Here is a 14,083-nt window from a genome sequence, read left to right as displayed (position 1 = left end):
GGAGACACACTACATTACTGTTGTGTGTCCAATTAACTTACTTGCTCAGTGAGCACTGCTCTAGGAAGCGTACCACCTCATGGTGGCTTCCCCTCACCGTTTGGCAAGGGACAGAGATGTGCAACTATTAGCCTCAGCATTGAGACTAGTGGGGTCTAGTGTGGTGAGGTTCATCACTATATCGAGGTGACCCCACTGAGCAAATCCCCAGTAATACCTCCCTCCTCCACCAGGTACATCACCACCTCCAGTTGGCCCTCTATGGCTGACAAGGTCAGTGCAGGCACTCCTTGTCTGTGGGTACCAATGTTCACATCAATGTCACTCTTTCCAAAGGAGAGATAGTCCACTCGACCTCGATTTTCTCCTTTCCTACCAGAGCATCCAAAACATGCAGCTGTCCCCTATCTGCAGCATTGTTCAAATCGGTGCTCATCCAGTCCACACAGGGATTTCTTGCAAGTAGGAAATTCACCGAATTGATATATCCCTGATCAGAGGCCCAATGTAGAATTTGCTGAAGGATTTCTTGACCTGGTTCGTACTGGACGATCAGTTCCCGCCACCGTGGACCTTCCTCTCTGTTCCGCCACTTTCTCTGTCTCTCTGGAGAGGAAGTTTCTCTCTCATCCCGCACGCCAGCTCTCTCTCTTCTCAACAAACTTCTCTCCGTCCTTACAGGCTCTTTCCATTTCCTCCTCTCTCTTCTTTCATGCTCTCTCCACCTCCTCTTCTCTGTCCTTACGTGCTTTCTCCACATCCATTGCTTTCTTCTCAAATGCCTCCTCCCTCAGTTCTATCACCATCTCAATGTATTTCAGCACTTCTTCCCATAAACTCGGGCTGTTCCCTGTCTCCTCATTAGTTCTCTCCAATTCTTCCACCACTCTGGTATCTTCTTTCAGCTGCAATTACCTTATCTCCGCATGTTACGCCAGTGATCCGCAGAGTGCCGCACAGAGTTCGCACCGAGGCTGGAACACACAATAACACCTCCTTAGAGCTGGTTTACATGGGATAAATTTTAGTGAAACAGGCCACCATAAGAATTACCTGAAGGGAAATTGATTCAGTTACCAAGTGCTGTAGACATGGCAACCCTGTTATAATGTTCTGGAGACTTACTTCGTCAGCTGAGTGGCACTGTAGTCAGGTTGCCAACAAAGAAAGAAAGAAAGAAAGAATAAATTGCACGCGAAAAGGATGCTTTAAACGTTGAACTTTTTTGTTATATAGAGTCCTCGCCTGTCATTTTGAATACCACACGTTTTGTATTAAACTACCTGTATTTCTCAATGTTGACGGTTCAATGCTTACTTCTAGTATTGTTACGACCTATCAATTATCTATGATGTGAACTTTTGCAGATTTCTTTACTGTGAGAGTAATTAATATTCTTCACTTTTTAATTTTAGTTTCAAACTTATTATATTTTTAATTTAAAAATTCTATTATTCCGTCTTAGTTCTTTTTGGTCGATCAGTTTTTCTAGGGGATAATTCATCCTTTCAAATTAATAGCAACCCTCAATTCCCTATTCAAAGCAACTTAAACAAATACAATTAATGCCAGACTCAGCTTGTGGTCCTCTAGCAGCTATTACCACGCTTGGAAGCTAAGAACCCATAACACCCCTTCTTAGTCGTTTCTTACAGCAGTATTCCATCACCCTCCAACCTTTGTTACATCACTCCACCGAGAGTCGCAAGTTAGGAAGGGCATCCGGTTAGGAGGATAGAACCTCGAATTAGGGTAATACGTGAAAAAAGCCCTAGCACAGCCCCCGCCGGGTTAGTGCAATAAGAGCCCATGTACACGCGTGCTTCTACTTACTTGTGTTAGGCCACTCAATTTTATCTATCCTATCCGACCTACCACGGTTAACTCTGGTTCTTTTCCGAGCTCCCACGCTATTAGGTTTACGAGGGCTAAGGAGTGTTTAATTTTCACGCCTTTCGTAGCCTTTGTCTTTCTTTGGCTTATACCTTGCGCGGTCGCGCAACTCTCCAAGACCTAAAGTCACTTTTCAGCGTTACGCCTCAATGAATAAAGAATATGTATTAAGTCTTACACCATCTCCCTGGTACCATGTCAAGTCCCGCGAGGTTACCGCGTGGTCAATGCAACGTTAGGCCTGCAGGGGCATAGAACGTGAAGTGTAGGTAGGGATCTTATTCTGTATTCGGGAATTCTGATAATACGCGAACTCCTGCAGGGCTAAATTCCAGCAGCACATTATTTTTTACGTATTATATTGGGTATTTAGTCTGAAGATAGTTTAGGTCTTCCTGTATGATTGTACTGTACCTAAGTTGCGAACTTGTGGAAAAAATTAACTTTGCATTCCATGTGTCAGCAAATACATCCAAAGCTAGTCAACTTGCACGTGCAGTTATTTCTTGCTGATATGTGCATGCCAGGCTCTCCGTTTCTAGAACTTCGAAGATGCTTCCCAATATACGCCCCCTATGAATAAAGCATTTGTATTACACCTTACATCATATTCATAGTCCTATGTGTAGCCATCAGCTTCCATCAATCTCAGCATCAAAATCCCTGGATCATGTCCCATCTCGTCTATTTAGGTTGAGCGTAGGATCGAATCTCAAACTTGAGACTGTAACGCCCTTGTAAAGTTAAGTCTGGTGTCAAATGCATCGGTCAACCTAACACTTTTGACCATAATCACGTCAGCAGTTAGGTTTTGAGAGGTTAACGCACGGGCGAGGCGGGGTGAGGTACTGGCCATCCTCCTCAGTTGTATCCTCCGACCCCCACTCTTTAGTTCCAAGACACTGCCCTTGAGGCGGTAGAGGTAGGATCCCTCGCTAAGTTCGATGGAAAAACCGACTCTGGAGCGTAAACAGATAAAGAAGAAGAAGAGGAAGAAGAAAAAGAAATTAGGGAATGCATCTATAAGGCTCTGTCTATGCCTATTTACCACTGTGTCCTAACACAGCTCTCGCCAGAGTTAGCCCTCCCTTTTAGTCACCCTTACGACTGGCAGTATACCATTGACGCAATTCTACCCCTCCACCTCACCTCATAAAAAAATGAGGATCTGGGTGGAGTGACGTCATCATAGTAGCAAGAGTTGTAGTAACGACATCACGAACAAGCCGTGTCGTCTCAAAACTCACGAGTTTCAAAACTGACGAGTCTCAAAACTGACGAATTCCAGGAAGAGGATTAGTAAGAACAAGTTTCTCTACCTGGGCCAGTCTCAAAACTCATGAATTCCAGGAAGAGGATTAGTAAGAACAGGTTTCTCTACCTGCACCAGTCTCAAAACTCACGAGTCTCAAAATTCACGAATTCCAGGAAGAGGATTAGTAAGAACAGGTTTCTCTACCTGCACCAGTCTCAAAACTCACGAATTCCTGGAAGAGGATTAGAAAGAGTAAGTTTCTCTACCTGCGCCAGTCTCAAAACTCACGAGTTTCAAAACTCACGAATTCCTGGAAGAGGATTAGAAAGAGTAAGTTTCTCTACATGCGCCAGTCTCAAAACTCACGAATTCCTGGAAGAGGATTAGAAAGAGTAAGTTCCTCTACCTCGGCCAGTCTCAAAACTCACGAATTCCTGGAAGAGGATTACAAAGAGTAAGTTTCTCTACCTGCGCCAGTCTCAAAACTCACGAGTTTCAAAACTCACGAATTCCTGGAGAGGATTATAAAGAGTAAGTATATCTACCTGCGCTAGTCTCAAAACTCACGAGCAAGGCCAGTCCTTTGAATGGTTAAATGTCCACCCTATTAGTGATGGGTTAATCGAATACTTTTAATAATCAAATAACTTCCATCCGATTATTTAAATAATCGAATGAGTTTCAAATATCATTCATTTATATCGCGCGGAATAATGGGATGCGACACGGATATTTTTTCGGTTTAAATGTATCTGGTAGATAACCGATTGAAGTAAGCAAATAGATGAACGCTTACGAAAATTAGAAATACGCCTTTTTCCAAATGAATCTCCAAATGTTGAAACTAAATGAGTGAATTAACTGGCTTAACATCTAATATCTCTAAATATAATTCCTTATTCAAACAAATGCCGCCTTCTGGCGCATTATGGAGCTAAGCCCCAGTACTAACAACTGACAATTCTTTTTAACTAGCAGTGGGAAATATACCTACTTTAATTTTATGTCGTCCAGCTGCATGCATAAATGGTTAGCATGCTGGCCTTTGGTCCAAGGGGTCCAGGGGGTCCCGAATTCGGTTTCCGGTCGGGGTGTGAGATTTTAACTTTCATTAGTTAATTCCTATGGCTCGGGGACTGGTATTCGTGCCGTCTTCAGCATTAGACTTCATCTTAGGTAGGACTTCATCCTCACAGACGTGCAGGTCACCTATACGGTGTCAACTCTAAAGACCTGCACCTGACCTCCCCGGAGGCCTCATGCCAGTATTATAAATTTATGTGAAAGGTAAGAAACGTATTATATTAACTTTAAGACAACAGCAAAATATTTTTAAAATAATGATATTAATACACCTCGGTCTCTTTCATTCACTAACATTATTTTTCCACCTGGGTTGGGGTGGCAGAATAACATTCACAGTATCCCCTGCCTGTCGTAAGAAGCGACTAAAAAGGGCTCCCAGGGGCTCTTAAATTATTTAAGAAAAGACTAGATAAACAACTGATAGGCAACCTGCCACCAGGGTGACTGCCTTAAGTCGATGGAAAAACATGGGTTGAAGGGAAGCGTGAGTCACCGCGCACCTCATCCCTCCTGCAGTCATCGCAAGCACCTGCTGTCAGGATTCGTGAATTTTGAGACTCATTAGAATGTTTACTTTAGCTACCAGTTTGTAGTCGTCAGTTTCGATACTATTTGTTACTAATTATAGCCCGTGTGTTCTGAGACTCGTGAGTTTTGAGACGTAACCGAACAAGCTTTGACCTGTAGCTGAAAACTCCGGGTTCTCTCAAGTCAGATGTCTTGCGTCATAACACGTTGTCGCATTCCTTTACAACACCAGATTGGAAAAGTACCGTTTAGCTCGCAAAGTCATATTTTCCGCTGACATGTACACTGTAGTCATTTACTGTAGTTAGTATACCTCCATCGTAAACATATTTCAATAAGGGTGAGGATATTTGAAATGCAATTAACCTCTTTAGTTTTTGAGTTTATGTCAACTCCACGTTCGAATCCTTAGGAGTGGCATTTACTCTGCTCACCTAGGGCTGAAGTGCCCCCTACAAGAGTTAGCCAAGGAGGTTAGATAGACGACAGCTTAGCACACAACATGCCTAGACTCAGCTAGAGACCCCCGCGATTCCGCCAATGCAGACAAAACAACAGCACAGGTTATTCGACTCCTACCTAAGGCAAGGGTGCCCCTGGAGGAGCTTTACTATTCTAGAACCCCACCACATCGGAATGAAGTGTCCAAGAGTTGGCCCAGGTGGTTGGACAGACAACATCTTAGCACACAACATGTCTAGACTCAGCTAAAGACCCCGTGTTCGCTAACACATGCTCTCTCAAGTCAAGCGCCCTTTTCAGTAGCCTCTTTCGACAGTATTCCATAAGATAACGGTATCCTATTGTCTGGAGGTTTCAGAGGACGTAACGCGTGGCTAGAGGTGGATTTCGCGTCGCGGCCATCTTGCGCAGTAGCCCCTGGGCCAGCTCCCAGGAGTTAGTCCCATAAGAGCCCATGTATGTCCGCCAGCTTGCGCATTAGCCCCTGTGCCAGCTCCGCCTATTTTCCCTACTCAGGGCATTTGGTATTTTATGAGCCCCAGCAGAAAAGTTTTTCATATTTGTTTTCTCGCGTTTTTCACACCTTTGAATAATACTTTCCTCTCATCTTTAGATATGGTATAGTTTACACTGTACCCGCGGCTACACAACGTAAAGTACCCCCATGTCGGGAAAAGTCGTATTTATTGTTTCTGTATCCTTGTTGGATAGTTTTTATTCGTATATAGAGAAGTAGGTTTCCTTGCTTAGCACGTTCTTTTTTGTTGTCCCCTGTAGGAATGTCTTAACGTGGTTTTGCTGTCATAAATGTCATAAAAGAATATTTAAACTACCCTATTCATAGTTCATAAAATGAACACATCCGTAAGTTTATAGTAAATATTAGAAATAGTCCAACCTACATGATGGCAAATTTTATCCAGTTTTTTAAGAAATATTTTAAGTTCACTTTGACAGCTGTACTGAACAACAAAAATGAATTTTGCAATAGAAACGAGGGTTCTGAATTAGAGGAAAGTAACACAAAGTAGCATACAAGTAACATAAAAGACATATATGCCAAATTACCAATTTCTAAAGCAATAGATATTGTAAGTGATGGGAATCCTTATGATGATGAGTTGCAAGAGGAAGATGTGCCTCAAAGTGTTCAATAGACTTTGACTCTTGTGCAGGCAGCAAACATGGCACGTAGTCTTCAGGATTTTCTTCTGGCATGAAGTGATGTGCCAGAATCTCTGTTAAATTCACGTGCAGTGGTTGCTGACTGCCTTGAATATTCGTTTGTGTCTGGGAGTGTTCAGAAGAAATTCGCAGACTTTTCCATAATATAAAGTCGAGAAGATAATGTAAAGATACAGGGTAAAATTTGAGATGCTGAAAATTTCTAATTATAACATTAACACATAATTATAACACAGTTTATATAATGATAAGAAAATGTACCCATGCTTCGCTGTGATATTCAACATTGTATACGGATTTCTCTGTACATTACTCTAAAGGCAGTTAGTAAGATTATATTAAATTGCATGTCTCTTAGCGAGTCCGAGAAAGAAAACAGGGAGGACACCATACGTTGTTTCCGATGTGAGGTAGGCATTGTGGAAATTTCCTTGATAATGGCAGGCCACATATCCTACCGCCAATCACAATCGAGTTCGGTAATTTCTACTATAATGACAGGCTCATTTGGCAGCTACCATTCACAGTAGAGATGGAGAGTTTTCATTATAAAGGCAGGCCCCTTTTCCTCATGCCAGTCACAATCGAGTTGGAGGGATTTCATAAAAATCGAGAAATGCAGCGCTAACGTATCAATTGGGACACGAAAATAAACCATAGGACCAAAGTTCTAGATCTCTCCAAATTGAACGGCGATTGTGCTATCCGTTTTTAATACGCCTTACCGTATAGCCACCATCCACCCAGAAACGAAGGCCTGCACCGTTCGGGAAGAAATATCAAATAAAGTCTGGGGTAAAATAAACAATATTGAAATTACAGACAAGCTATGAACATCAGGATTCGTTATTATAACCTGAAAGGTGACCACGGAGTCACATATCTATGCACCTTAGTCCTTTGGAGATTGTTCTGTTCCCCGGAAGTCACACCTGTAGATGGCCACATATGGAGCATACTGAAAGAATTTGTTTTCCAGTAAAGACGACTCTATCTATAAATGTACATGAATTAAAAGATAAAACTGTCTGCTGCAACCAGTATTCACAAATATGTTCGACGATCTACAGGAATCTTATGATCTATGCATGACGCATTAGGCCACACTTTTCACAGACTTGCACAGCAAAGTGCATACCAGTTCATGCCAGTGCTTCAAAAAGAACACATTACACACTGCCCACGCAAACATATGAGGAAACGGAATAAGCGAAGGAGACATCGGCCATTTATCCAACGAACAATTCCGGGCGTTTTTACAATTCTCTACATGTCTTTAGTGGGAAGCTCCCATAGCCAGGGTCTCAGCTCCATTTTGCTAATTATTATGCTTCTCAGTGTTGCTGTTAATCTTCATACAGCAACAGCGATTGCACTCAGACCGGCTACTCCATGCCAGGGAAAGGCTGAGCATTGTAGGCTTCAATTTGTACCAATGAAATCATGTGATTCCTATGGGAGAATTTGAGGAATGTAGAGACAAGTGCTCATGGATATCTGTGATCCAAAGTGCTCCCTCTGTTATCCCATTAAGCTGTCTTGTATATGGCAACTATTTCCAGGTATTGGGGAGACTCACTTCACTTCACAACAAGCCTAATTTCTTATTAAAACCTCTACAATTATCATTATGAAGGATGCACACTGGTACCAGTCATGCTTAAGGGAGAACTTAAGGGTACATCTCTGTGAAGGACCATCATTTTAACTACAAATCACACACAAGATATCACCAGTAGTATGCTTCATATACACCCGAAATTCACTGTACAATTGGAATTAACCTTTAGAACCATAAAACAAGAAAGACAAATTAGTTAGTCAAGTATTTTAATAATTAGCCTACTTCATCCTTTGTATGTAATTTACTTTTTGGGAGTGTAGACAGTTTTTAGAAACCTTTATCTCTGAAACTTATCAATAAAATCCACCATTTTTAACTGTATACAGAGAATGTGTGTGTGTGCATAAAGTAGACTACTACGGAGAACATACAGAAAGAAATGAATGAACAGAATTAATTAAAATTTGATACATAAAAGTACAGCAATTTTTTGTTGGGTGTAGCTGAAGTCAAGTCCTAATATTTTAAGATAGGTCCATGATTGTAGTCTACTTTTCTTCAATCATCGTACTGATTCTATGCACGAAGTTTCAGCCTTCTAGCTTGAGCAGTTTTTGGTCTATTAAACTAAATATGTAAGAAAACTAAACTTTCGGGAAAAAGTTTAACTTCGCTTTTCATGAAAGTTGTGGCGTAACCTGATGTGTTTAATGCATTCCGGCCCCATACTCATCTTGGTTCAGAAGTTCTTCATCCTCTTTCTTCCTCCTTATATTCCTTTTTCTGGTTCTTGCGTCCTTGGAAGTCACCTTGAACATTCTCTCTGCCTCGGCAACTATTCTGTCAATAGCAGTGAGGAGGGAGAGGAAGATCCATAATTGCACAGAAAGTTTGTGTTGATTTATACCCTTTGCCTATACAGCGCATACCATAGGCTAGTCTTGTGTTCATATTATAGAGCCTCTTGTTATTTACCCCTGAGACCATGACCACAGACACTGCACATAATGATAAGTTTTGAGACTAAACTCTTTCTACTATTTACATCTTCAAGCAGTTCAATACTACTTTCACTTTCACAATATTTACACTTTAAATATTTGTTCAGTAAACTGCACACAACACTCAGTTAAATTATCACAGACCCAGGATGTATGTTTCGAATCTTTTCTTCACTAAAGTTACTGCTGTATGAATCGTCCAAATATTTCAGTTTCTTTTTTGAAGCACTTGATTGCACCTTAACCTCACTCTCACCAGAACCATTACTGGTACTAATTTGTGTTTCTTGCTCCTTAGATGTAAATCTATTTCCGTAGAACTTGCGCATGCCTGCACCAAATTTCCTTGTCCTCGGCATATCTATGGAAATATTTGCTACTTATATTTTAAGAAAAACTGTTGTGATCAACACTATAGTTTATTTATTACTGATGTGGAGAAAGATGAACATCGTGCAGGTTAGCCAACTTTTGAAAGTTAAATTTACAATTTTTACACAGATATTATATTTACTGCCCCAAAGTGACTTGTTCAGGAAATATTATGAAGTTTAAATACATTTGAAATGTAAAGGGGTGTGGCAGAGTTCTGCAGATATTTAAGATTAGGGCTGTAAAAGGTCGTAAAACATTAATAATATGTACTTATTGTATATGGTTAGATTCAGGAAAGACTGGGGGATATTATGAGAGTAATGTTTTAGATTTTTTTTAAATTCGCGTACATGTTCCCTTAAAATACTAACTATGATTACAAGTAAATAATACATAACATTAGTACGATATGGACAAGGAGAATATTTCAGTGATATATGTAACATAAACATTAAATAATTTCGTGATTTGTCTTAGTTCTGGCAGTGAATTTACAGACGAGAGGGTGACAAGAGTAAGTTAATAAACATAATGAATTATTTTATATTTTATTCGAGTTTATTGAGTTGAATTATAAAAACTGACCATGTACGTCACAAAAATTTACTGTAAATTTATTTATACCTATTTCCTTATTTTAATTACATTTGTGATACTTCAGGAAAGGTGATATTTAATAGTTACAGTAAATTAAGTGAAAACTGTAATCAATTCATTACATGAATTAGAACAAAGGGTAAGTCATACTCCCTGCAGACTTTTAACTTAATTACTCTATCTTAATCTCCTTCATTGAGGCAACTGTCAACAGCCCCACATTAACTCTTTGACGCCGACATCCATATATCATATACGACTCCTTTTCTACACACGCTGCCGACCTCCATACGTGGTATAGACACCTGCAGGACCAATATCATTTTGTTGTTGCTCTTAAAGTAATAAATGTTGTAGAGATGGAAGTGGCATATCTTTGACGGTAAAGATCTCTACCTTGCTTGTATGTATGAATCATCCCTAATCAGTGTCTCTGTCTTTCTCTCTGAAGTGTTTGAAATAGTCTGATCCCTATCAGCTTGAGAGCACGAAGTCGAATCTAGCAGATGTACGTTTCATTACGGGATGTAGATTGATAGTAGAAATCGCAATCTCTTCAGTGATATGAGTGTTGACATCATCTGGTGAATTCATATACCGTAATTCTTTCAGTGCCTTGAAATCTCCTATGACACCTTATTAGTTGAGAAAAATCAATTACAAAGTCAATACGGCCAATATGAACTGATTATCATAATTAATTGATCCGCTGTCAATTTGAAATGACATTGCGTGGAGCAGAAGAATGTCACGGTGCAGTTTGAATGAAAGGGAAGTAATACAGGTTTAATAAATCAGACGATATCAGCACTACACCAGACTAAACTGAGCGAAGAGAGAATGGGCGTATTAACAAAAGAAATGGGAGTGCATGGTGCGCAGCAAAGTAACGGACGACGAAACACGCCAAAGTATACGCCCTCTTTCTCATGAACTGTTCGACCCATTAACCTGGGATTGGTGCCAAATAAATCTTCGAACTATTGTTCTCAGTTCTTCCACTCAGTTACTGAGACAACGATTACCGTAGTTTCACTGCATTGAGAAACATCCCAGGCAAATACAAGAACGTCACTTTCATTGTGTACAAATGCGGAAGGTCCCTTCCCTATTACTAAACTATCAAGGTAAATACAAAGTTAATGTAAACTACATTATTTTCAGTCTCTTCTGTAAACGTCTGAAAATAATCTCGACTAAACAGTATAAACTTCATGATCTGTATTGTCAGTGCTGAACTGTGCAAATTATAAGTCTTTGTTTTTTCCCTCCTATTCAAAACCTTATTCAACCTCCGGAGGGGGGTTACAAATTCATTTCAAGTTTACTTAAAAGAACAAGCATGTTTCGGTCATTCTTTATGGACATTTGAGGTACAGATTGTATTGTACTGAGTTTGAAATAATCTAGATATACGGTACAGTAGTATCAAAATTCACAATTATGGTACACTACACATAAACATTCACAAATTGTGGACCTAAATTTTTTGATAAAACAAAAATTGCGTTTGGATAACAATCGCCTGAAGTTGCTAAACTAATTATAAATTGAGTCTGATACCCATGAACAGATTACACACAACCTTAGCCACATATAAATAATTTACTTACAGGCGGAATCATTATCATTGACAGTGCTCTATTAACTTCGATGAAACCTTCTCCATTATTCTGACGCTTTTAACAACAGGCAGCCATGAAATAGGTTCACAGCTTCTACGGTCATTAGACAAGAATGGGAGAGAAAAGTGAGAAGCAACAGTGAAAGATATGGACTTTGCAAAATCGAGCAGAAAAGCTTGGAGGGTCTTAAATCGACTTACTGGAAAACATTATTCTAAAGAGCAGTGCACTAACTTGAGTCCAGATGCCATTGCAAATAGAATGGTAGAAGTCACCTGAGACAAGAGAGATAAATGCCATACGAAAACTGTGAAGCGTAAGCTCACCGAGCTCAAACATGGAACAAAGAAGAATGAGGAAGTGTCTAGACCATTCTCTATTCAGGAAGTTGAAACTGCTATAAAAATGCTGAAAATCGGTAAGGCTGCTGGCCCAGATAATATCTTCAACGAATTCCTTCGAAATATGGGTCCACATAGCATAAAATGGATCACTTCTCTTTTTACTTACATCCTTCAGACTAATAACCTGCCCAAGCAGTTCAAACGGTCAAAGGTGATCGCCCTTCCTAAACCTGGAAAGCCGGAGCAGAGACCTGAAAACTACCGCCCAATAGCACTTCTCAGTTGCACTTATAAACTCTTGGAGCGAGTCCTCCTCACTAGGATAGCACCACTCATTGACGCTGTAATTCCCCCAGAGCAAGCTGGTTTCAGAAGAAATCGTAGCTGCACTGATCAAGTTTTGTCTCTTACCACTCATATCGAGGCACGCTTCCACAGGAAGTTAAAATCAACAGCTGTCTTTATTGATCCGACAAGTGCATATGATACTGTCTGGCGACATGGACTAATTCTTAAAGTGCTGGGAGTAATTCCCTGCTTCGAAATTGCAAACCTAATTTCCAACATGCTCTGTGAGAGATAGTTTGTAGTATTCCTATGTGATTCTAAAAGTCGCAAATGAAAATTAAATAACGGTCTGCCACAGGGATCAGAATTGGCCGCAGTTCTCTTCAACCTATACATCCAGGACTTACCACGAACCACAGCTACTAAGTTCATCTATGCAGACGATATTGCATTGGTAGCTCAAAGCAGAAATTTCGAGGATGGAGAAGGCATTCTTTCAGCAGACTTGGTCAAATGGCAACTTTGTTCAAGTCTTGGCGTTTGATCCCAAGTGCTTCTAAGACCGAGGTTTCATGTTTTCATCTCAGCAACCGACTCGCAAACTATGAGCCATCTGTCTTATTCCTTGGTGAAAAACTAAAGTACAAACCGTTCCTGAAATATCTAGGAGTCACACTGGATAGAACTCTGAGCTACAAAGAACATCTCACCAAGCTCTCACAAATTCGCTACAAGGAATAACATCCTACACAAGCTTTGTGGCAGTTCCTGGGGAGCCTGGGCTGACTGCTTACGATTAACGGGCATCAGTCTTGTCTACTCTGCAGCGGAATACTGTGCCCCAGTATGGCTAGAAAGTGCACATGTGCATAAAGTGGATACTAAGTTGGATGATGCCATGCGCTGCATAACTGGTACTGTAAAGTCAACACCTCGCCACCGGTTACCCGTACTTAATCATATCCCACCACCCCACCTGAGGAGAAAGGAAGCTCTGCTGAGAGAAGCAGTGAAGATCTGGTCATCTCCCTTATTACCAGTTCACCAGAAATTTTGTTACCCATCGCCACGACGACTTCGTTCTAGGAGACCAGCAAGTATACTCGCTGTCCGACTCTTGAGGGATAATTTTAATCTAAACGACAGCTGGCGGGATGAGTGGTCAATTTCAACATCTGGAACAAATGCTCATGACCTAAATCCAACCCTGAAAATGAAGGGATTCGACCTCCCAAGAAAATTATGGTGTCGCCTCAACAGACTGAGGACTGGGCATGGACGTTGTAATTTCTTATGCCATAAGTGGGATTGGATGGTTTCTCCAATTAGTGAATGCAATGAAGAGGAGCAGACCATGGACCATGTCATCCCGCGCTGCCCTCTTCATGCCTACTCCGGAAGCCCCAGCGACCTGTTTACTCTTTCAGAAAGTGCTGTAGAGTGGCTGAAACACTTGGACCTGGACTTATACATTTGTAGTTATAATCACCATACGATTAAATAAATAAATAAACCTTTAGAACGAGCATCGACAATTATCTACAGGCACTCAAAAATTTGTTTATCAATAAAATAAAGTATACACGCAAGAGAAGAGAATATTTCTCCTCAAACAAGCTTTTGAACAAACTGAATTTACACTGAGAATACACAAAAATTTAATATAAATATTGGCATGATGATCATACGATTTTAATATTTTTAATGGGAACGGATACTCAGTATGTTAACAACCACTTTTACTGAATTGTGGGCTTGTGAAAATTAGGCCTACTTTCTACAGAGTCCTTGCAGTTATCCTGCTAAGTCTTAAACCTGTTACCATGGTATAAAATTTATATTAATAGTTCGTGGTGTAGGTTACTGTAGTCAGTTTATGA

At 40.4% G+C, this 14,083-nt stretch overlaps 2 protein-coding genes across 2 annotated transcripts in view; both read right to left on the bottom strand.

Moving 5' to 3' along the window:
- LOC136886626 (zinc finger protein ZFP2-like) overlaps nucleotides 1–174 on the bottom strand; it is an 83,592-nt gene extending 83,418 nt beyond the window's left edge. Inside the window, exon 1 of the mRNA XM_068230640.1 lies at nucleotides 98–174. Coding sequence (XP_068086741.1) covers nucleotides 98–174 — 77 coding nt within the window. The remainder of the gene's footprint in view (nucleotides 1–97) is intronic.
- A 687-nt stretch (nucleotides 175–861) lies between these two features.
- LOC137503164 (zinc finger protein 26-like) overlaps nucleotides 862–14,083 on the bottom strand; it is a 40,843-nt gene continuing 27,621 nt past the window's right edge. Inside the window, exon 5 of the mRNA XM_068230639.1 lies at nucleotides 862–974. Coding sequence (XP_068086740.1) covers nucleotides 862–974 — 113 coding nt within the window. The remainder of the gene's footprint in view (nucleotides 975–14,083) is intronic.

This window comes from Anabrus simplex, chromosome X (assembly GCF_040414725.1).
Source record: "Anabrus simplex isolate iqAnaSimp1 chromosome X, ASM4041472v1, whole genome shotgun sequence".
In the NCBI taxonomy this organism is placed as follows: Eukaryota; Metazoa; Arthropoda; class Insecta; order Orthoptera; family Tettigoniidae; genus Anabrus; species Anabrus simplex.
The sequence above is the reverse complement of the archived record's forward strand: the minus strand, read 5'-3'. Positions and strand labels throughout refer to the sequence as shown.